The 24,462-nt window shown below is 44.6% G+C and overlaps 1 protein-coding gene across 3 annotated transcripts in view; it reads left to right on the top strand.

Moving 5' to 3' along the window:
• Eogt (EGF domain specific O-linked N-acetylglucosamine transferase) overlaps positions 1-22,704 on the top strand; it is a 34,503-nt gene extending 11,799 nt beyond the window's left edge. For all 3 annotated transcript variants that reach the window (XM_021642368.2, XM_021642369.2, XM_021642370.2), the window contains 11 exons: positions 170-274; positions 2,938-3,044; positions 6,493-6,596; positions 9,884-9,976; positions 10,337-10,408; positions 10,506-10,592; positions 13,167-13,235; positions 16,255-16,316; positions 19,126-19,245; positions 20,220-20,322; positions 20,821-22,704. In XM_021642368.2, the coding sequence (XP_021498043.1) occupies positions 170-274; positions 2,938-3,044; positions 6,493-6,596; positions 9,884-9,976; positions 10,337-10,408; positions 10,506-10,592; positions 13,167-13,235; positions 16,255-16,316; positions 19,126-19,245; positions 20,220-20,322; positions 20,821-20,967 (1,069 nt within the window). In that variant the 3' untranslated portion in view covers positions 20,968-22,704. The remainder of the gene's footprint in view (positions 1-169; positions 275-2,937; positions 3,045-6,492; positions 6,597-9,883; positions 9,977-10,336; positions 10,409-10,505; positions 10,593-13,166; positions 13,236-16,254; positions 16,317-19,125; positions 19,246-20,219; positions 20,323-20,820) is intronic.
• Positions 22,705-24,462: the final 1,758 nt, after the last annotated feature.

The raw sequence follows: 24,462 nt of genomic DNA, 5'->3' as shown, positions 1-24,462 counted from the left end.
TACACAGACATATATGCAGGCAAAATACATATATACATAAAACAAAAATAAATCTTTTTTTAAAATGTGTTGAAAAATTTGTTAGGAAATTAATTTCAAGTCAGTGACTTGAGTCATGAGAAAATTTTCCAGCTCAACTTTTTTTTTTTTTTTTTTTTTAATTCACTAGATTCAAGGAAGATTTTCTTGGGGATGGTGAAGTTGGAGGACACTGTAAACTTGACATTCGGGCACTGACGTCTGAAGGTCAGCGCAAAAGCCCTCTGCAGTCTTGGTAACATGATTTTGTTTCCTAAAAATATGTCTGTAAAGTATTCGTGTTTGTCTTGGCACTCATAGGATTTCGAAGATGGAAATGGTTGCTCTCTAAAATGGAAAAGGTTGCCGAATTTGAACAGGAATGAGCTTCTGAGGAGTGGGGGCGGGAGGCAGAGATAAATCCCTCAGTTAATCTGAATATTGGTTTACAAGTTTTTAAAAAGCAAGTGTAGATTTTTCTGTTTGTAAGGGAAAGGGAAAGTATTTGACAAGACATATCAGTAACTCACAATGTCTGTGTGTGTTTTTAGAAGCACATTTTATAAAGCATACTCCCCCTCCCTCGAGCACAGAGTTTGGTTAGTGGAAACTCTAACCAATGCTACAGTGAGCCCGCCTAATGTAACTTATGTCCAGCTTGAAAAGCACAGCGTTGGCAACACCCTAGGCACACCCATTGGCCTCACCCTACCTCCCTCTCTCTGAAGCCAGATGCTACCCCAACTTTTACCATCATTGATGAGATTTTTTTTGAACTTTAAAACTCTAATTTAAAACCATCTTAGGCTCGTGGAAAATTAAACATCATTCCTGGGAATGATAATGTCTCATTTAACCATAGCGCAATTACCAAAGCCAGGAAATTGTCATTGACAGCGTCTTATTAACCACACATATGTGGGTTTCTTCTATGCTTGCATATGCACTTATAGTTTTTCCAAATGTGTGCTTTAGAAAATTTATATTCCATGTTGAGGGACGTGTGACCGCCTCCCTAATTACGATGCAGAATCCTTCCATCATCCACGGAAGCGGATGTATGTCCCCTATATATGGGCTACTCTTATGTAAAGTTAATGTCTCAGGTCATTCATGCTGGGCAGAATATTTAGGAATAATAACCTAATCTACCCTTATATAGTACTTGTCAGTTTGTTGTGAAGTTTTTTGGGGGACTTAACAGATTGTTACAGATAGATGCTTCTTGCGTTGTACAAGGCATTTTCATTCTAGTTCATTTTGGTATCTGAATCTATGTTAAAGCTCCCTTGGGCATACTTGTACTATTTATTGCTGGGCAACACGTTATTCTAAAGTACACCCCAGGGCATAGTTGTGTTTATTATTTATTGCTGATACAAATGGCTTTGAAGTAAAGCAGATGACATTTAGAATCTCACCTTGTTCTGACGTCAGAGTGGGAGCAGCTCAGCAGGGCCCTATGAGGCCGCAGTCAAGCTGCTGGGTGGGGCTATTGCCATTTCTAGGCCCAGCTAGGCTGGAGAACTTGACCTCTGAGCTCACCCAGGCTGATCTCTGAGCCTCAGTTTCTGTCTGGTTATGGACCAGAGGATTCGGTCTTCACTAGATGGGTCTTTGGTGGTGCTTTTCACACACGGCACAGTGGCCATATTCCTCAATAGCATGAATATATATGCCTAAAGATGGAAGGTGCTGTGTTGTGTGACCCAACTTCAGCAGGAATACACTACTGTCCTCTATTGCTTAGAAGTAAGCCATTGAGCTATGACTGTATTCACAGGGGAATCAATTTCCACTTCTTTTCTTTCTTAAAAAAAAAAAATTGGTTTTGTTTTGTTTTTTAAATAAGGTCTTGGTATGTACAACAGGCTGACCTAGAACTTGTGATCCTCCTGCCTCAGCTTCCTGAGAGCTGGGACTACAGGTATTCGATAGCATGTTTTATCTCACGCTTCCTGTTCATGTTTAACTCACAGTTCTTGCGGGTTAAGTGCTGCTGCTGCAGCATGAGAACCCTAGTTGGAACCTGAGTTCTAATCCTCAGCATCCACAGAAGTCAATGTGGGCACAGCGATGTGCATCAGTAACCTTGATGCTTCATTGTGTCAGCCTAGCTGAGCCTGCAAGGTCTGTGTTTGGAGAGAGACCCTGTCTAAAAGCAACAAGGTGGAGCATGATTGAGGAAGAAGTGCCAGCACCAGCCTCGGGCTTCTGCGCGCTGCAAGGGGAGCTCCTTTGTACACAAGGGAAGGAGGGAGGGAGCCATGGGAGGGAGAGAGGAAAAGACTTATGAACACACTTTCCAAACCGCCATGGTGTTTTTTTACTCTGTGCTCTGAGCTCTTCTGTTCGATGTAGTTCACACGAGCTGTGATCTCACAGAGGCCTTCTGGTGATCTTTTTCTCAGCCTTAGACTGTCCTTTTCACATGCTGGTGTTTTGTCATTTGTTTGGATGAAAAGTGTACCCGTGGCTTCCACAGGTGTGTCCCAGCCTTTGGGGAAGCTTTCCCATCTTCTGTCTCTCTGAGGCTCTAGGTCATTTAGGCATATGGTGTTTTTCAGAATCCAAGAAGTCTGCTAGGCAAGTTTCTATGGCCCATCCATCTTTTCCTTTAAGCCCCCAAATGACAAGACACCTTGTTAAATCTCTATTAGTACATCAGGTTTTTTTTTTTTTTCTTTCTTTTGTTTCATGGTAGCTTCTCAATTGAACTGTCTGACTTGTTAGCCTGAATTTTGAAGCCATTTTTGTTCCTGTGTCAATATTAAAGTTGCCATAAGGGTCTATAAAGTTAACAAATTAAGGAAGGTGTTCCGTAGGACTTCTTTATACTAGAAATAAAATCTGCTTCGTGAGCAGGTCCTAGGTTATGGAAGAATCACTTTCAAATTGTATCACAATTTACAATTCCAGGTTTGCTGAGCTCCAAGGCTATACTCAACTCAGTTTCAGGCCTATAGAAGATGCTAAATGTGACATTGTTGTTGAAAAACCAACCTATTTCATGAAATTAGATGCAGGTGAGAGTTACGTTGTATGCTACTTGTATGTTGATTGATGCGTTTATCTGTTTAAGAAGATTTTATTTTATGTGTATGGATATTTTTCCTGCATACATGATTGTGCTCCAAATTCGTGCAGTGCCCCTGGAGGCCACAAGGGGCACTGGATTGTCAGGAACCAGAGTTTCAGAGAGTTGTGAGCTCCCATTTGGGTGGTGAGAACTGATTCAGGTCATCCTCGGAGCCAGAGCTCTCAGCCACTGAGCTGGCTCCTCAGCCCCACATCTACTTCTTGACATGCTTGTAGTACTTTTCTGTGAATTTGTTGAAAGCAGTGAAATAGACACTGGCTGTTTTTGTTTTCGTTTTACTTCCTCTTCTAAGGTAGATGAACTGGTTTCAACATCCTGTTATCTTTTACCTTTAGTATTCTAGAACAAACCATCATATCTATGTGAAGTGGTTCCATCAAAATCAAGATGAAAGAAAAGTTGCCTTTGTATCTAAATTTACCCTGTCAGATTTCTTTAATCACTTTGATTACATTTATGTTTCATTACTTTTTTTTTTTTTAATTAGCAACCACAGGTAAACTGTGAGTGACAAAGAAATGCCCATTACTTTTTATGGCCGATTTTCTATAACCAAATGAACTTAAAACTCTTTTGGAAGTTACCACTGCAGTATATCCTTGAAGGAAAAAAAAAATAGAATTATTTTCCCATCATGCCTTTCAGCTCTAGGTTTTGGCCTGCAAGCATAACTTTAACTCAGGCAACAAGCAGCCCTTAGAGAGACGAGACTCGGCACATGCTATATTATCCCTCTCATTATGAGAGATGGAGATTACTGTGCTATGCCCTATCAAAATTCATGAGTGGCGTGTCCTACAGTGAAATATAGAGAGCTCTCTGTCACGAATATTGGAGAATCACCATAATTTATTGATCATATTTTTAATGTGCTCTGCCATCTGAGGTTATAATTCTTAGATTACAAAGCATTAGATTCAGAACTCAGACAAGGTTAGCTTTTTGAAATAAAAGTGAATTTAAAATGCTTTGTTCAAAGTTCTGACTCATTTTTTAAAAATATGCAAATGAGAAAGAAGCAAAAAAAAAAAAAAAACCAAAAAACCCTTCCCAAAAAAAAAGGTGTGTGTGAACTGTGAAATTTATGCAGATCACATACAATAAAATATGTATGCAGATTGTGTGCAATAAAGTATGGAAAGTGGCATGAATGGGCTAAGATAGATGTGTGTCGTTTCTTTCCTATTTTTGTTACTCAGCCTTTCCTTCTAAATTACACCCTCATCCTATTTTCTTTGCTCCTTAACTCCCCTCGTGACAAGGAACATTAGCACAGGACTTACCCGCCTTTGTTCTGCAGCTTGAAGTCTGTGTTTATTTCCTCATTTTTAAATCCTCATGTCACCAGACCCTGTCATGTGCACACTGCATTGCAGAGTAAACCTTAGGGGCTCCCTAAATGTTACAGGACAGCTATGGTGTGCCGTTATGGTCACCCCAGGAAAGGGGATAGTCACTAACCCAAGCTTTCCTTGTTAGCCTGAAAATAGGCTCTTTGCTAAGATTTTTCTGAATGACGAAATTATTCCTCCCAGGGATGGCAAGGTGGCTCAGTGGGTAGAGGCACTTGTCACCAAATGTGACAGCCTGTGTTTGATCTTCAGACCATACAGGAGAGAACCAGCTCCTGCAAGTTGCCCTGTGACTCCAGGCACACTGTGGTGTACGTCTTTACACACACACAAATAAGTGAATGTCGTTTTAAAAGAGACCTTATCCCTTGTTCCACTGAAAACTATTTCAATAGACTGGAGTGTCTACTGCTCTTATTTCCTGGCACTCTCTAATATTTGCATTTGAAAATGTGTGTTTTATTTTTATTTCATAAGGAATCATCCCATTTATGTTTGTGCATTTTCCTGACTCCTGGGTCCCACATATCTAAGTTTCTTCTTCCTTCCTTCCTTCCTTCCTTCCTTCCTTCCTTCCTTCCTTCCTTCCTTCCTCCTTCCTTCATTTCTCTCTCTCTCTGTCTCTCTCTTTCTCTCTCTCACTCTTTCTTTCTTTTCTGAGCCAGGGCTTCTCTGTAGCCCTGGCTGTCCTGGAACTCTCTCCATACACCAGAATGGCTATTACCTCAGAGATCCTCCTGCCTCTGCCTCCTGAGTGCCAGCATTAAAGCTATGTGCCGAAACTGCCCGACCATTCTCTTCCTTACATTAATTTATCTAGTGTGAGTGTACTTGTGTCACAGCATGCTGCTAAACTTGTTGGGTCCGGAGGACAATTTGCAGTAGTTGGTTCTCTCTTAATGCGTGTGTTCCCGGGATGGAACTCAGGTCATCAAGCTGGATGGCAGTTGCTGGACTCTGTGTTGTGTCTTTCTAATGGCTGGCATGGGAGTTAAAAACAGTGACAGCCATGGCTGCTGTGCTCTGACCTAGTCAGCTCCTGTCAGTCTTCATGAAGGTCTCACTGTGCGCCAGGTGCTCGAAGATGCCATCCTCGCTGCTTTTATCCTGACAAAGCTCACACTGCACTACAACCATTCCCCGTTTCTAGTAACAAAGCTAAAGCCTAGAGACTTGTAACTTACCTAGTGCCTGAGCCACCAAGCTAGACTACATCCCTCTTCTTCCAACTCCAGCATTCACGCTCTGTCCATTAGAACATGAGACACTCCCCTCTTTTAAATGACAGTTGGTCGGTATGTCCCCAAGAATCAGGGGCTAGAGATCCAGCTCAACCATTAAGGGCACTGGCTGTTCTGCCAGAGGATCTAGGTTCGTTTCCTAGCATCCACATGACAGCTCCTAATGGTCTGTCATTCCAGTTCCAGGCGATCCAATGCCCTCTTCTCATTTGGCCTTCAAGGACACCTAGCATGCATGTGGTGCACAGACATACTTACTTACCCCCCCCACACACAAAAAATACAACTAAAAAAATATAAGAAGTGACTAAATAGGGCAAAAAAGAGACAAGAATTAAAAATTAGCACAATCTTAGTAGCTGTGATTATTCCTGGTGCTTCTGTGTACGGGTGTTTGGTTGATTTAAAAAACAAACAAACCAACAAACACCATGAATAATCAGAAGGGATACTATGGCCAGATAGCCCCCCATGCTGCTCCAAATAGAACTAGGTGGTCCTCTCCTTCCTGGGAACTTCATGCTCTCTTACGGCTTGATGTGTAGGAGAAAGCAAACGCATTTCTGATTTCAAAATAACCAGTGTTAAAAGTTCAAAAGATTTTTGAACTCAGTATTTCAAGGTGACCAGGACCTGCGGCTAGGCCGTATTTAGGAGAAGCATGTTTCCTCGTTGATTTTAACTTAGAACCCAACGAACCGTACACAGGCGGAGTGGAATAAAAGGGCGTTCGGTTGTTTGCCCTCTCCTGTTTAACGTGGCCTCTCTTTCCCAACGCCAGGCGTTAACATGTACCACCACTTCTGTGACTTCCTGAATCTCTACATCAGTCAGCACGTCAACAACTCCTTCAGCACGGACGTGTATATCGTGATGTGGGACACGGTAAGTAAGCACCCGCTCTCCACCTTTGGGCCCGCGCTCTCTCGCTCTTCCACTGTGTGGTGAGACAGGATTTTCTAAGATGCGTGTTTAAATACGTGCCTAAACGTATGTACACTCACACAGGTAGAGATGTGTTTCTGTGGGCCGCCTGACTTAGACACGTGCACACTGGCAGGTAACATACAGATGTGATGTGTGATCCTTTATTGTTACCGGTTCGGTTTGGTCGTGATTTTGTTTAAGGTGGTGTCTCACGTAGCCCAGGCTGGCCTTGAACTGACAATGTAGCTGAGGATGACCCTCTGCTCCTCTCGCATCCTCTCTAGGTTGCTGGGATTACAGGTAGGGTACTGGGGATTGAACCCCAGGCCTCATGCATCCTAAGCAAATACTCTACCAACTGAACCACATCCCATCTCAGAGATATGTGTGATCTTACGTGCTTGGAACTTCAGAGTGATGCAGTGGATTTCCTCCCCTTTGGCACAGATAGACTTATCAAATGCAGAGCTCCAGTGTCAGTCTCAGTGTTCTTCGGAGACATAAGACAGCCAGAGGCCTCTGACTGAAGGTGGTCTCCTTCTGTTTACTTTGCCCTTTTGAATTTACTGCTCCCCCTCCCCGGTCCCTCCCTGAACCCTGCCCCACTCCTCCAGCTCTGGAGATGGAACCCAGAGCCTCACGAATGCCAAGCTGCTAAGCGAAAGCAAGCACTCCACCATGGAGCTACATACACCTCAGCCCCTACCCTTTGCTTAATAGCACCTTTGCAGCCACAACCAGCTTCCTGCTAAGTGGCCTCACTTATCTAGGGTGAATGTTTTACGTGTATCTAAATCAGAAGCAATGTGGAAACAGATGACAGGGACTGGGTAGAGTTTCAGAGAGCAGAGCACACCAGCTAATTCAGAAACAGATCCGCAGACAAGGAGAAAGCATTTGTGGACTCTACTTTGTAGACAGTAAGCTCACAGTATAGCACTGTGGATGGTGGTTGTCACCCTAGCAGAACTCTGGCACGATTAAAAGTCCTTGGAAAAGTAGTTCTGTGTTCTTGACATGCCCTTGCTTTCTGTATCTCTGGCTCTATATGCACTTCCTCTTCCGTCTTGAGTCCAGTTTTACTGACACTTCAGTTTCATTTCTTAGCAGTGTTTCTGTGAGCAAAGGGGACAGTGTCCTTCTCTTTCCTTCATTTTGCTTAAGTGAGCCACATCTCTAAGCAATCCCACAAGACGTTAAAAAAAATTCTCTTATAAAAATCACATCCTCACAGTGGAGAATTTGGATAAAGATTTTTATTAGTGTATTTTACAGACAGGAAACAGCAGGTGAGTGTTCTAAGATAACACAGTGGAGGGGTGGAGACAAGATTTCTAGCCCTGAGGTCAGAAGGCACTTCCTGTATTGTCCTCTGAAAAACATGAGGTAGAGAGAAACTTATCAAGTACTTTCTAAGAGGCTTTTTCAGACCATCTTGCATGCCTGTTTACATCTAAATGAGCTAGCTTCCATACCCTTGTGCCTGCTGGGGAAGAACAGGGTTCCCTGCCAAAACATGCTTTTCAGGCAGTCTGGCAATCATTCTGGCATGGATAAGCAGCATGGGTGTAGCTGAGCAGTGTGATCAGCTGCCCCGGTGTCACCCCTGTCCTTTGCTGGTCCTCTAACTCCTCCCTTAGAAACCTTCTCTCTTGGTCAGAGATGTCTTTGTCAACTGCCCAGCCAAGCTCTTCATAACAAGCAGCTCTGCCCAGTCGCTCCAGAGTCCAGTGCTTAAGAGCCTGTAGTTTTCCAGGAGATGGGACTATTGTGATTGTATTGTCGACTGTTGAGTTATTTTGTTAGCAAAGCCTAAAGTCAGTGGTTCTTGACTTGTGGGTCACGACCTCCTGGGAGGTTGTTGAAGGACCTTTCACAGAGGTCACCTGGCTGGAAAACAGAGAGGGTTACATTCGCAGTTCATAACAGTAGCAAGGTTACAGTTATGAAGTTGCAACAAAAATTTTTTCTTTTTAATTGGTGAGGAACGGTATTAAAGGATGAGCATTAGGAAGGTTGAGAACCACTGAGCTAAGTTAAGCAGCACTGATTCCACCTTGTGGGATACCCAATTAGTCTTCAGTGTGAGGTCTGAAGACTCCCCGCCTTCCACTGATGGGTAATTTCAATATGGAGGCTGTAGAGATCAAGTTTCTAGAAGTGGCTGTTGTCATGGGTTCCCTGGGAAGGGTCCAGTCAGAATCACTCTATTTTATCAGTAAAATTTCCTTTCAGAGGCACGCTATATTATCTAGAGTATTTTATCTCAAGAAATTGTCTGAAGTTCCTTCTTCTAATTGCTCTTCATTTATTATTGAGCAACAATGGGACAGTTTCATTGTGGATGGTGTAGAGGGCCTTTATTAGACTATTGCTGGAGAAACACTGAGGCGAAGCATTTCTGTGTCACAGCACCTAAGAGTTCTCCATACCTTTGAAATATCTACAATGGGAGAAGCCTAAAAACATCAAAATCTAAGAAAATAATAATAATAATAATAATAATTCTATACACACGAAGAGACTTAACATAGTGGCTGAATAATTGCAGACTTTGGGTGTATTGCCATGGTTTGTGCTTCTTCTGTCTCTTTCTTCCGTCTAAGTCACACCGTTTAAACATGGAACCCTCCCGTTACACGGTAGAGCCAATTAACTTCGACCTTCCAGGGAGGAGCTGCGTTTGATAAACAGGTTAGGACAGGTTCCCACTGAGAAGCAGCTGTCATGGAGTATATGAGCACGAACGAAGTCCAAGACCACAGAGTGGGCGTGACCCCAGCCCTGGAACTCGCTAGTTCTGCTATTTAGGCAGACTACTTGAATTCATACACAGTTTCCTCATGTATAAAATAAGGCTAAGGCCACCAGCTAGCTCGTTAGAGTTGCAGGGTTGTTTGACGAAGTAATAATCTGTAGTGCTTAGAATAAAGCCCGGGACATGGGAAGCAACCCAGATATTGTTAGTATTATATGTTGTTACGTGATGTTACGAGTGACCATATTAATCTGAATGGGGTGTTGTCATGTTATTCAGTGGAGGAGAATAGTCATTTAGTGTTTAAGCTTTCAAGCCTTTTTTTTTTTTTTTTTTTTTTGGCTTTGAAATTTCTGTCCAAATGCCACTCTACTTACCCTGATGGGCTTTGCTCAGTGAGCATATTATCGTGTGTACAAATCGTGTCATATGTACCCATCGTCTCATGCATCCTCTTGTGACACAAACTTGTTATTTCTGCCTTCAGAGCTCTTACGGATATGGTGATCTCTTCTCTGATACCTGGAAAGCGTTTACTGATTATGACGTTATACATTTGAAAACCTATGATTCCAAAAAGGTACTGGAAACTTACTGAAATGTCTTTAAATGACTGGCAAGTGTGAGTAACTAACTCAGACAGTAAATATTGAAGTTTCCCTTGGATATTACCATTGATTTCTGACTTCTCGGTTTTGTTGTTGTTGCTGTAGCTAGAATTCTTGTAAATAAACCTTAAAACCTTGTTTCTATAAACCTTGTGAAAATATGAATTTTATTCTCTTTGATGTAAGTTTGCACAGGATGGAGAGAAATTGGGATTTACTTTCTAAAATGAGGACTGCTGTTTTGGCACCCATGGTATACACCTCACTGTGTTTTCTGTCTATGGAGGGTCCACGCCTTACTGTGCTGTCTTCTGATCTGTGTTCCTTCTTAGGTGTGCTTTAAGGAAGCTGTGTTTTCTTTGCTGCCCCGCATGCGGTATGGGCTGTTCTATAACACGCCTCTGGTAAGCATCTAAGACAACATTTCTGTGTTTCTTGAGGGCATCTCAAACCCCAGCGCAGGCGTATTCACTGTAACGTGCACTGGTGCTTTTGTTTTAGATCTCTGGCTGTCAGAACACTGGGCTGTTCAGGGCCTTCTCCCAGCATGTGCTGTACAGGCTGAACATCACTCAGGAGGGACCTAAGGTAATGGGTAATGTTGTGAGTTCTGAGGTAGGCTTGATTATTCACCTTTAGTCAGTGCCGCCTTTGTAGAAAAACACACGACGAGGAGTCAGTGTTTGCTCTGACAATGCTGCCAGTCTGGAGTCCTCTGAATCCAGGAGTCGGGAGCCACTGAAGATAAACTAAAGGGTGCTATAAAAATGTGCTTTGTTCTCATCGTCCTTTGTCTATTTCTTTGCCCACATCTCCCTACCTTCTCCCACTTAACTCATGTAATGCCCGCTAAAAACAATCTACCTGCCAACCAGCAACTAAGTATTAGTGTAATGAACGGGTTTTGTCTTCCATGGCTCAAGTGGATATACTTACGTATTCGTAATCAACATAAAATAATTGTGCATGTTTCTAGGGTACAGTATTATTTTTTTTTGATACATGACACAGTCTAATTGATAAAGCACTTGTGCTCCCTCACGCGCCAATCACGTCTTTCTTGTGGGAGTGTTCCAAATCTTTTCTCCTAGTTTTTTTGGGAATAAACTGTACATTAATGTCAAGCCTACTAACTCTACGGTGATCCTGATAGCAGACCTCAATCCTCCTAGATCTGTACTGTGTATCTGATAACCACCCCATTTGTTTCCTTCCGAACATCCTTCCCAGTGTCCACTATCCACTAGCCCAGCAGTTCTCAACATGTGGGTCTCGACCCCTTTTTGTGTGTGTTGAACAACGCTCTCACGGGGGGTCGCCTAAGATCATTGGAAAACACAGATATGTAAATTCCAATTCATAAAAGTAACAAAATTACAGTTATGAAGTAGCAGCAAAAATAATTTTATGGTTGGGGGTCACCACAACGTGAGGAACTGTATGAAGGGGTCACAGCATTAGGAAGGTTTGAGAACCACTGCTTTAGTCTGTTCTACTTTTCTGCTATCCTCCAGTATTTTTTGTATACATCTAATAATAAGATCAGCTCTTTTAGCGTCTGAATCTGAGAAAGAATGTGCAGTATGTGTCTTTCTGTGCTGAGGGACCATGATGGCCCAGGGTTATGGAGAAAGGGTCAAGGGAGCTTTCACATCAGATACCTCAAACATGAGGATGGCAGGAGTTTGGCTACCTCTGCCCTCTTAACCTGATGCCAAAAAGCTAGCCCTCCCCGTCCCCCACCATCAACCCTAATAAGAATTTATTACACTGACAATTCTCAGGCTTCATTCTTTGTCTGACCTTATAAGCTCACCCCCAACCCTTGCCCTAGACCCTACAGCCCCTGAGTATGCAGATGAAGCATCCTGCCCTGGCCAGTGGTACATGGCCACACAAGTCTTGCCCCAGAGACCCTGGCCACCTCCCCAGGAGCATAAGTACTCCCCCCCCCCGCCAAAAAAATAACCTGAACCAGTTCTCCAAAGCTGTTCCTGGGTGTGTTCATTGCCTGCTCATTCACCTACATTACCCTGACCCACGCCTGACTAAGCTTCCCTCCCTCTAGTCCAGTTCATCAGGCAAGGGCCAGGCTATCTCATGGGGAAGAAGACATATTGAGGCACTGTGCCCGACTTATCTTAACATAATGTCTTTCATCTCCCTCCGTGCTGCAATAAATGACATGTTTTGTTCCTCTGTGTAGTTGAGTAATAGTCTGTTGTATACATGTATTTAATTTTTTTAAATTTTTATTATTAGTTACATTTAATAACTCTGTATTCCCTCCCAATCCCACCCTACCTATCTCATCTCCTCCCTGCCCCTTTCCAAGTTCACTGATTGGGGAGGACCTCCTCTCCTTTCATCTGATCCTGTTTTATCAGGTATCTTCAGGACTGGCTGCAAAGTCCTCCTCTGTGGCCTAGCAGGGCTGCTCCTCCCCTGCTGGGGGGGGGGGAGGTCAAAGAGCCTGCCATTGAGTTCCTGTCAGAAATAGTCCCTGTTCCTCTTACTATGGAAAACCAATTGGTTACTGAGCTATCACGGGCTACATCCGAGCAGAGGTTCTAGGTTATATCCATACCTGGTCCTTGGTGGAGTGTGAGTCTCAGAAAAGACCCCTGTGCCCAGATATATTTGGTCCTTGTGGAGCTCCTATCCTTTCCATGTCATACTAACTCCCCCTTCTTTCATATGATTCCCTGCACTTTGCCCAAGGTTTGGTTATGAGTCTTCGTATCTGCTTTGATGCACTGCTAGGCAGTCTTTCAGAGGCCCTCTGCGGTAGGCTCCTGTCCTGTTGCTTGTCCTACACCCAATGCACCTCCCATTTGTCTTTCTAAATGAGGATTGACCATCTTACCCCGGGACCTCTTCCTTGTTTATCTTCTTTAGGTGTATAGATTCCATTATGTTTATCATATCTTATAGGTCTATATGAGTGAGTATATACCATGTGTGTCTTTCTACATGCATTTTCTAGTAAAGTAGATCTGTTTTTATTTTCTGAGATAACGGTTAATAGTCACCATTATGTAAGTATAAACTTACATAATGAGAGAATTTCAGCTCTCTGCGAAATTGCATTTGAGATTTGGGGTTCATTTTGGCGGTCTGAGGACCATCCAATATTATTCCAACTTTTCATTTTGACCACAGGATGGGAAAGTTCGAGTTACCATTCTTGCACGCAGCACAGAATACCGGAAAATACTGAACCAAAATGAGGTTAGTGTTTTGATACAAACTTTTAATATTATAATGACTCTTCCTACCATGGCTAATGTACTGTGTTTTTTTCACATTGCATTAGAAGTTTTTATTTGAAACTGTTTGTTTCTGGAGATACATAATGGTCTGTGCCTATTGCAACAATTGGCTTTTAGCTTCTTCAAGCTACCACCCCATCCAGATCTCCTTTATCGTAAACGTTCAGCTGCACCAGCTCTAGGTGGAATACAGGCGAAACCAAGGCCAAACAAAACTGCGAGTCTTGTCTGGACTGCAACAGGAGGCTGAGAATGCTCCCTCCGGGCAAACCAGTAATAACATGCAGGAATGCTTTTTGAGAGATGATTGATGTTACTTGGCGTTTCTGTAGCATCCGGCAACCCACGTGATTGAAAGAGGCTCCATCCAGTTGAACGGTGCATGCTTGAGAAACTGCTCCTGGGCGTGCAGCTCAGATCAGCAGCGGAAGATCACACATTGCATCCAGCCCTGCACTGGGCAGATAATCAAGGGAGCCCGGACCTGAGACTGTTCTTCACTGTTGTCCTCTGCCACAGCAGAGGGATGCAAGAGGAGCTTGAGTGTACCCCTGAGCTCAGGCCACCGGGAAGGGACAGGTCAGGGAAGCGCACCAGGTCAGTGGGGAGGAAGTTCAGGGAAAGGCCCAGTGCCAGCACCTGCTCTGGCGCAGGCCTGAGACTTTCAGAATCTCTGGGCAGACTGCACAAATGTGATTCCTCTGAGGTGAGATTAGTAAGTCAGCTCCCACTGGCAAGCCCAAGAGTACTCAGCATGCTGCTCTTCCTTCAAGACAGGATATGGGCTCCAAAGGGCGTGCATGATGAGGACAACAGTACTTTGGCTACACTTTGAATAGGGAACAGAGAATAAGGTTTGGATGTGTGGATAGCCCAGGCTTACCTTGAACTTACAGTGTAGGTTTGGCTGGTCTTGAACTCACAATCCTACTGCCTTGGTGCTGGGAGTGCAACCCAGCTCCCTGGTGGTCTGGTTAAATGATAGCTCCTCAAAAGTTGCCCCTGTGCACAGTTTGCTGAGACAGTGATGCACGGTTGGAAGTTAGAGAAAGGGCCCACCCCAGGACTCTCAGGTACATGAGATTCCTTTGGTGTGGCTCTACCGCTTTAAATGACGAAGAGTCATGCTACCTAACTAGTTCTCTCCCGGAGGAAAGAGTGACTGTTTGTAGAAGGAAACTTCCACCTTGTGACTGCACCCGTGTTGCACAGTTGTGTATACGTGTATACAAAATGGGGTCAGCAATTAGATTGCCTTCAACGATTCGATGCGTATGCACTGCTTAAGGACAGAGATTGCATGGTCAGAAATGCAGGATTTGGCTCCCTTCCTCCCTCCCTCCTTCCCTCCTTCCTTCTCCTCTCTGCCAGGGAATGGAACAAGCCTACCACTGCTTATACCTCCAGCCCAGGTCAATACTTTCTGTAACCACTGAAGTTGCTACACTGCCTGGCAGAGATGTAAACCTTCACAGTATCAGGTTACAGTGCTTCGGCTGCTTTGACAGCACATTACTGATGCCTGCCAGAATAAGGACCAAAAGCGAGTTGAGAAATTACATAGAAATAGTTGTGTGTGAGTGTTTCCTGCCAAAACTTCAGTATTTTTAAAGGAGGGGGCCCAACCTCCTAGTGATTTGCTTGAAGTGAGACAAGGGATGGAGAGAGCCATCTCCGCATGGTGGCTGGAGCACCCTCAGAGCACCCAGGCGCTCTGAAATGATAAGAAAGTAGGGTGATGAATTCAAGAGATAGTGTCAGCACTTGAATTCAAACAAGGTCTAAACAATAAATGCAAATGATATGTCATACATACCGGTTTTTATCTGCAAAAAAAAATTAAGAAGCTTTAGGAGGTGGGGTAAAATGGGTAAAGTACTTGCTCCGGGAGCGTGAGGACCTGAGCTTGCCCCTCAGAACATACAAAGTCCAGGCGTAGGGCCTAGAGAGCCGGCTCAGGGGATAAAAGGGATTGTTGTGAAAGCAAGAGGACTAGAGTTCCCAGCACTGGCGTAAAAGCCAGGCATGGCTGCATGTGCCTTGGGGAGCAGTGACGCGCAGATCCCAGGAGCACACTTGCCAGCCAGCCTAGCCAAAACAGTGAGCTTCAGTGAGAGAGCCCGTCTCAGAATATCAGAGAGGAGAAGGGACTGGAAAAGTGGCTCAGTCCACAACGTACCTGCCGTGCGGGTCTGAAGAGCTGAGTCTGGCTCCCCAGAACCCTCGTACAACCCACACGGTAGCATTCTCCACATGGGGACCGGAAGGCATGCTGAGACCGACAGATCCCCAAAGCTCAGTGACCCATCAGTCTAACTAAATTGATGAGCTTCTGGTTCAGGGAGGGAAGTTGAAAATACAGGTGAAGAACCAAGAAGGACAGACACCTGGCTGCTATGGGCATGAACACTCACACGTGGGAAGTTTCTGCCAGAAATTCCAAATTCCTTCTATTTGTAGAGAGGCATGAAGAGGCCGGCTTCTCCTGGGATGGCCCTGGTGTAGCCACCATCCACCAGGGAAGACAAGAGACATATAGGACTCCCATGGCTTGCTCAGAAGGTCACAGCTTACCAATATGCTCCAAAAGCTTCCATCAAGAGAGGTAGTAATGGAAAACCAGGCAGAGCCTCAGACCTGTAACCAGAAGAGGAAGATTTAAGTTCAGCCTCTCGCTTGTTTTACGTGTTTAGGTGGATCATTTCCCCTTTTGAGTTGTGCTTCTCTGATTTATAGAGGAAAGTCAGCAACACACACACACACACACACACACACACACACACACACACACAGGGCAGGTGTGGCTGGCTGGCTCCAGGGCAAATGAGATGGAAAGTATTTCTGAGGAGCAATATGTGGGGTTGTCCTCTGTGCATGCGAAACAAATTTTAATTAAAAAACAAACTTTAGAATTCATAGAGAAAAGCAGAAAAGAAGGAAGAATAATTCTACATGTTGTTGTTTTTTTTTTTCCCCAGCTGGTAAATGCACTGAAAACAGTATCCACATTTGAAGTCCGGGTGGTTGATTACAAGTACAGGTAAGGCAGGGCCTGGGCAGGTGCTCTCATCTCTAGATTGGACCACTCGCTGATGGGAACAAAGCTTTTTTGCAGTGGGCACACTTGGCCCTTGTAGACCCAGAGGTGACACTCAGACTGTCAGTAAACAAAATGGGGGTGACAGGAGCCTCAAGTTTAGAAGGCTGCTGAGCTTTCTGAGGTCTCCTGTTCTGGTACAAATTTATTTTATTTGTCTGGAGAAATAATGAATCCAGATTTTTGTTTGAAATTTCTGAATTTTTAAAAGTTAGCAGCTGCCGGGCATGGTGGCACATGCCTGTAGTCTCAGCACTCAGAGGCAGAGGCAGGTGGGTCTCTGTGACTTCGAGGTCAGTCTGGTCTACAAAGCGAGTCCAGGACAGCCAAGGCTACACAAATAAGCTCTTTTTTTGGAAAAAAAATGTTAGCAGCTGGTATTAAATTTTAGCATGCACACACACAAACATCCACATAAACACATATATACATATATACACCTATACAGATATTTATGTTATACAGAAACACACACACACACACACACACACACACACACACACACACACGACCTAATTTACCGTGTCAGCTAATGGGTTTCAACTTTGCAGGCCTGAATTAAAAAACAAAACAAAACCCGACAACTTACAAAACATTTATATTTATTTTTAAATTCCAGCGGGACCAAAAGGTTTAAAAAGAGAACATGCCTCTCACCGCTGTCTACGTGGTCCCTGTCAGTTGAAGAACAGTCACAGGGCTATCGCAGTACGTGCCATTCCAGGCAGGACTTGTGGGACAAATCTAGCAGTGTGAGAAAGACGAAAAGGGGCTGGGGAGATGGCCAGCAGTAAGAGCACTTGCTGCTCTTGCCGAGAACCCGGGCTCAGTTCCCGGCACCCACATGGTAGTGAACCAGCGGTTTACTCCAGTTCCAAAGGCTCCCATGCCTTTCTCTGACCTCTGGAGGCACCAAACACACGCACGATGCAATTATGTGTAGGCTAAACATACGCATAAAATAGAAGGAATAGGCCTGATTCTAAAAATTGAAAAAGAAAGCTCGAAAGACACAAAGAAAAGGTGGTTTTCCTTCTCTCCCTCATCTTCTCATGATCACAGTCCAAATCTGTGACTGTTGATAGTTATATATCTATTAAACACACACATCCTACAGAGAGGTACCTGCCATAGATGAACTTGCTCAGCTACGTACGCTCGGGAGTGCTGCAACTGGCTCATCAGCCCCTAGTTCCTAATGGATCCCTTAAGGATGTCATCATGAGCTGGCCACTGGGCTTCACGACTGGGATCCAGGTATGGTGGACAGCGAGCCTCTTGGATTTTGGCCCTCGGAGCGGAGAAATGTGAAGCTATCAGACAGTCCCTGCACGTTAGAGGCTGCTGTTATGCTCTGCTGGCTTTTTCTCACCTTACCCATGCAGCTGCTCCGAGGATGCAAAGCTCCTCTGGTTCACATAGAACGCTGGGTTGTGCTGGCTTCTTCTATTGACACAGGAGGACATGTGTGACCAAGAGGGAGGCCTGGCCTCAAGCTAAAGGAGCCAGAGAGGCACAGTGAGCCAAAGCAGGCCCATTGCCTGCTTTCAAGGTTGTCTGAGCATTTTTTTCTGGTGAAGCAAGGACAATAAATCCATACCTCTCCGGGTGATCGTTAATAACTGATTAGCCATGGTGTTTGTGATTGCCGGTCCACAGGTGGTTCCCAAGCCAGCTAGTCCAAAGGGTGTGTGTACCCATGCCAATGCATCTGTCTTAGTTCCCTTTTCTGTTGCTATGATAAAAAAAAAAATACCTTGGCAAAAACAACTAAAAGGAGAAAGGTTTACTTGGCTCATAATTCCAGGCTACAGCCCTGTCATTTCAGGGAGTCAAGGTGTAGGAACTTGAAGCAGCCAGTCACATTACATTCACAGTTTCAGAGCAGAGGGCAGTAAGTTCACGCATGCTCACGAGCACACAGCTTGCCTTTTCCTTTTCATTCAGTCCTACACCCAGGCCATGAAATGGCAGCACTCATATTCAGGGTTCAACTTCCTACCACAGTCAACTCAGTTAAAAACAAAACAAAAAAACAAAAACCTACGGGCCAACCTACTCTAGACAGTTCTTCATGAAGATTTCCCTTCCCAGGTGATTCCACACTGGGTCAAATTAAACAGAACTAGCCATCGCCCCGTCCTTGGCTCCAGTCCCCACTCCTGAGCAAACAGACACTTTTGCCTGAGACGAGACACACAGAAAGATTGCCTTTCTTTCCTGAGCTGAGAGTAAAGGAGTGTGCTGTGACCTCACAGCTTGCAGTGACCTTTTATAGGCCATGGAGGACATACACCTGCCTCTCCCAGTTTTGAAGCCAGACCCTTGGGTAGAGCAGCCAGTGCTCTGAACTGCTACTGGACCATTTCTCCAGCACCTCCATTCTCATTTTTAAAAAGCTCTTTTATTACTTAAAGCTTCGATATCCTAATATCTCTTACTTGCTCATTCCCCTTTTCCAGGAAGAGAGAATCTTTGCCCTGCAGTATTATCTGCCTACATGTGAATGCCACCTTTTATTCGGATTGTATCTATTTTTGTAATTATGGTGATACCATGTGTCATGGTATTAATGTTCCCTTGAAAAAATAAATGAATAAATGTTTGTGTTTAGAGAACATGGTAAGTTATCAGAGAATGAGTTAAATTATTAAATACTAGAGTGCTCATGAAGTTGTCATTAACAGTGCACCATGACCATAAACTAACTCACCCTTTGTCTTCCCTTTCTTGTGTTGTCTCCGTGCTGTAGAGAACTCGGGTTTTTGGACCAGCTAAGGATCACGCACAACTCGGACATATTCATTGGCATGCACGGAGCTGGCCTCACTCATTTACTCTTCCTTCCAGACTGGGCTGCTGTATTCGAGCTGTGAGTATGCGTGGCGACTTTTCACAGAGAGCTTCCGAGCCAGGGTCTGAGCTAAGAGTTAGAGGGCCTGATATACTACCATCATGCTACTTCATGGAGATATCTGTAAAGAAAAGCCAGCTCCAGCTAAAAGGTCCGAGTTCTGCCAGTGCTCTTAGAAGCAGGGACTCCCTTCCTCCTCACATCTCAGGATGTGAATCTGTGGTTTCCCTGCTCAGAGTTCACTACTGTTTGCCTCTCAACTGAGCACTCCCTCCCTGTGATCTGTGTAATTACGGTGCTAAAAGAGAGCAGGGTGGTGATGGCAGGCATAACGGAGACACTATCTCCAAAGGAGTGCTTACCCAGCATGTATGAGGCAGAGACAGGGAAAAGGCCGAATCCATAAGGAGACCACCAAAGGAGAGGTTGTTACAAACCTCTTGGCCCAACCTTTTCAAGCTGTTACTGAGACAGAACGTAATTGTGAATTCTGTCCTAATTCATTTGTCCTAGAGGGAGAGAGGGGAGGATGAAGAAAGGAGTAAGGGAGGGCAATGTAGGTGAGATAGCAGAGCCTGAGATGGGATTTTTGCTTCCTTCATTAACCAGCTGCTTAACTTGGAATGTGCTACCTCCCTAACTCCATTTTCCATGTATGTAAAGATAATATCTTACCAGATAATCTCTAATTCATAGGCACCCACTCCTCAGTCTTACCCTGTTCTTTAAAAATTAAGGCAAGAATCTGAGAATATTAATTTAAAATGGCTCTTGCAGCGCTCTCCTACCCAGGGCCTTGTGCATGTTAAGTCAGCACCACCACAAAGCTACGTTTTACAGCCCTGAGAATGTTTGTAAAATTATCTCTCTCTTGTTTGTTATTGACAGAACCTCTAGTAAGACCATATCTGAGAGACAGGTTTCCCCCCACCCACCCAGAAAGGCAAACCCCTGGACAAAAGCCTCATGTCGTGATGCCCTTGTGTCCTTAGGTACAACTGTGAAGATGAGCGTTGTTACTTAGACCTGGCCAGGCTCAGAGGTGTCTACTATGTCACCTGGCGGAAGCCCAGCAAGGTGTTTCCTCAAGATAAGGTAGGATTCAGCCAAACGGTTTGGAGTCCAGTTATTGAAATGCAAGCCACAGCTGAGCCTCAAAGAGGCACTGTTCTTCTCTCGAATGCTGAGGTGCATTTTATATTTGCAAATTGGAGAAAGCCTCAGCAATTGTTAAGGCAGTTTACGTCAGATTGTGTATAGCAGCCGTCAGCACACGATAGCGCTGACGGTACAAATCTGGCCCGCCGATTGTTGTTGTAAATAAAGCTTTATTGGGAGCAGCCACACTTGTCTGCATATTATCTGGGCTTGCTTGTGCGTTTCCTTGGCAAGAGTATCTGTGACTGAGAACAGATGGTTGGCAGAGTTGAAACTATTATTGGGACCTCAGTGGATAAAGCTTGCCAGCCTCTCTTGTGCAGCATAAGTTAAAATGGTTGCCTTAGCCAAAGCAAAATGATTTTTCATTTCTGTAGAAAAGCCACACCCTCAGTGACTTAGGGATTTTTTATTTTTCCTGGTTTGTTTCTGCAGGGGCACCATCCAACTCTGGGGGAACACCCGAAGTTTACCAACTACTCTTTTGATGTGGAAGAATTCATGTACCTTGTTCTTCAGGCTGCAGAGCACGTGCTGCGGCACCCGCGGTGGCCGTTTAAGAACAAACACGATGAGCTGTAGAAGTGTCGGAGCCGTTTACAAGAGGGTGTTCGAACACTCTCACATCTAGACTCCTAACTAAAGGAGCAAGACAACCTGTCATACCCTACTGTAAGACGGAATGTGACTTTTTACTTTTGAATATAGCTCAGGCTGGCCTTGAACTAATGATCCTCTTGCCTCTGCCTCCCGAGAGTTCAGATCACAGGCGTGTGCCACCACGCCTGTCTACAAAATTACTTTTTCTATGTGAAAACATGCCTTCGGGATATTCTGTCTTCCACGTGTTTATTGTGTCATTGCTATTTGTCAATAGCAACAGTATTTTTTTTGCACTGAGAAAAAGTTACTACTTTTATAGTTCAAAGATGGGCAGGTGCCCAGTGGTGTAGCTAGGGCTTTCCTGTTGGGATACCAAAGTTGTCAACTTCAGTGGCTTTAGAGCTTATAAGTGCATTTGTTAACTCTAATGTGTCCCACCCTGTTGTTTATATGCTTGGATAAACTCAGAACTGGTTTTGAAGTTGCCATTGTCTGTTCATTAGTATGGATGTAGGGCTTGGAGACATGGCTCAGCTTAGACACTGGCCTTTTCGTGTATGGTGCTCTGGATTCAGTCTCTAGCAACACGCACACACATGCACACACACCAGCACAAGTCTGCCCATTCTCAGGACCAAGCTATAGGAGTGTGTTATAGGCCAGTGTTTAATCCGCTCCAGGTTATCTGCATGAAGGGCCTGGGAAAACCGTGGCGCTGTGTCAGTCTGTGTTCACCCTTCAATCCTGTCCTCCCCAAATGTAACGGCAGTATTGATAAGAACCCGTCAGAAGACTCCACAGTACTGCCTCCCCCGACTGCCCAGCCGTGGAGAACATTCATGTTGAATTGGCATGAAGTCGTGGTTTGCGTCAGGCAAGTATTTGTGAGCACATACAGCTGTGTGCATCTACCCCTGGCAGGGGAAAATTAACCCTCGTTTTTGTAAAAACTAAGAGTAGTTTTACATGAAGAAACACGTTCTTTTTCTCTCCATTTTAAGTAAGACCATTAAAAACACAGTAGACCTGTGAATTACCCAACCGAAATGAAAAGCCCGGGAAAGTGGCCTTCTCCTTGAAGGGCCCTGCGTCTCGGCAGTCAGAAAGTATGGGTTTGGTTTACTGTAGAGTGTGACGTTTGCTTTGAGAGTAGTGACCCGCTAAGACAACCCTTCTGTTTGCTTGTTAAAATTGTTTGCAAAGAACCGTAACCTTAGGAATTGTTAACTGACAGGGATGCTGCTTTTCTTTGTGCAGGGGTGGCAGGGGGCAGGGAAGCTGGGGGTGCTGCACGGGAAAGGAATTGTAAGGAGCATGTCATCGGCGAGCCTGGTCATCCAGGAGAAACATCGGAGAACGGATTGAGTTCTCAGCCTCTTACCTCATTCCAAACAAATAAGGTCCAAGCGAATGCCCTACGCTTCCACAGACTACCAAGGGTTCCAGAAACTGAGGACAATTTCATACTAAAACTTTGAGTAATTTGCACTTTATATATGCTTTGTATGAAGAAGAAACCCATTTAAAATTCTAATTAATGGGCTTAACTTTTATCAGACCTTTTGTGGGAGCAGATCTTCAAATTATTGTGAAATTTAAGATGTAGGCATGGTCCTACATGTCTATTTTATTAAGTCTATGAGGACATGCATTTCACTGTACACTTCGGGAATGACTTTGGAATAAAGCTGTCTATATTTCTTTTAAATATCCAAACATCTTCAGGGGTTTCTGTGTCTGAATGTCATATTCTTGCTTTAAAAAAAAAAATCTGGTAGCTTGCACGTGATTAAAAAATTAATTACCACACTGATGAAAGGTTCAGTGTAATCAAAAATTATGCCTTACATTTATTTAGCAGTTGTTTTATCTGGTGCTTCCAGAAATGTGGCCCTGCACAAACCTCACCAAAATGACAGAAGGATGATGGCTTCTGCTTTCAAGTCAGGGCCTGGAGAGATGCCTCAGTGGTTAAAAGCACAGGCTGCTTTTTCCAGAGGACCAGGGCTCATTTCCCAGCACTCACATGGCAGCTCACAACTATAACTCCAGTTCTAGGGGATCCAATCCCCTTACACAGATCTACATGCAAGCAAAACACTAATGCACATAAAACAAAAATAAATCACCAGCTGGGTGTGGTGGCAGTGGCAGTGGCACACGGCTTTAATCTCAGTACTCGGGAGGTGGAGGCAGGCAGATCTCTGCGTTGGGGCTAGCATGGTCTATAGAACAAGCTCAGGACAGCCAGGGCTTCACAGGGAAATGCTATCTTGAAAAACAAAAGGCAAAACCAAACAAACAAAGTTAAAAAGGAAAGCAACTTAGATGCTGTTTAGTGACGTCCCTACAGGTTCCAGGCCTTGTTATTCCGCACCCAGATTTTCACTGCTTCTTTCAATTGCTCATATGCAGTCAACACTGAGCCAGCCCCTGCTGTGTACCAGTTACTCTTGACAGCCTCTGGGAAGACAGTTTAAGTTCTGGTAGAGAAGATGGGCATTTCTCCCTTGATGTAGAAAAACACAGTGTTCCAGACCCTGGTACCGCTGTTGGAGAAAGCCAAAGTAAGAAAGGGGCGTGGAGTACGGGACTTAAGCGGAGGCTTGCATAGTTAAGGGTTCTCATTGAGGGGGTGACAGTCGAGCCCAGAAGACTAGAAGGAGGTGAGCGATGGAGGCTGGTAGATGATCTGACAAAGAGCACACGAAAAACACAGAACAGCTAAAGTCCCGTGGCAGAAGCCTATGTGTTGAGTTTGAGGAGGAGTCAGTGTAGCTAGAGCGTCAGAGTAGACTCGGAAGATACTTACAGGTTAAACTCACGTGTAGATGGCAAGGCTCTTGTCTTTTCTTTCTGATGAGGCTCAGATCACCGAATGGATCTCTACAAAGGAGCAGAGTCCTGGCTCTCCCTTGGACAAGGGTGACTGTTGCTGTTCGTTAACCTGACAGCAGGTGGCAGTCGGATGTCTCAGGCCACATTCTCTGGATAACAGACTGTGGGGTGAAGGGTTGCAAGCTGAGGGTTTATTATCGGAAGGAGGATTCTCTTGATCAGTATAGGTGAGGAAGCATGGGATCCGTAAAAGGCTAGGGGCCAGAGGAGACAGCACCTGGAGTTAAGTAGAAGGAGGTTCTTAGGGGCGTTGTGGTACATAGGATCTTTCAGAGAAGTTCCAACGGAGACAGGAGGTGCCACCCTCCTTATTGGGGCCATAGAGGTGGAGAGCAGGGGAATCTTGACAACGGCAGTTCTCTCCAGCGGGGGGGGGGGCAGTTATCAGGAGGACACGCTGCCGGGAGGCATCAGCGTTCCCTACAGCCCAGAGGCTGAGAGTCTATGTGCAGAGGCTATAAGGCACACAACACAGCTTCCACTGCCACGGAGGGTGGTGTGTGGGCTGGTTCCACTCTCCCTCCACCTAGAAGTTTGATTACGTGCAGATTTCATTTTTACTTGTTTTAAAAAATG

Source organism: Meriones unguiculatus, chromosome 5 (genome assembly GCF_030254825.1).
Source record: "Meriones unguiculatus strain TT.TT164.6M chromosome 5, Bangor_MerUng_6.1, whole genome shotgun sequence".
Classification (NCBI taxonomy): domain Eukaryota; kingdom Metazoa; phylum Chordata; class Mammalia; order Rodentia; family Muridae; genus Meriones; species Meriones unguiculatus.
The sequence above is the reverse complement of the archived record's forward strand: the minus strand, read 5'-3'. Positions and strand labels throughout refer to the sequence as shown.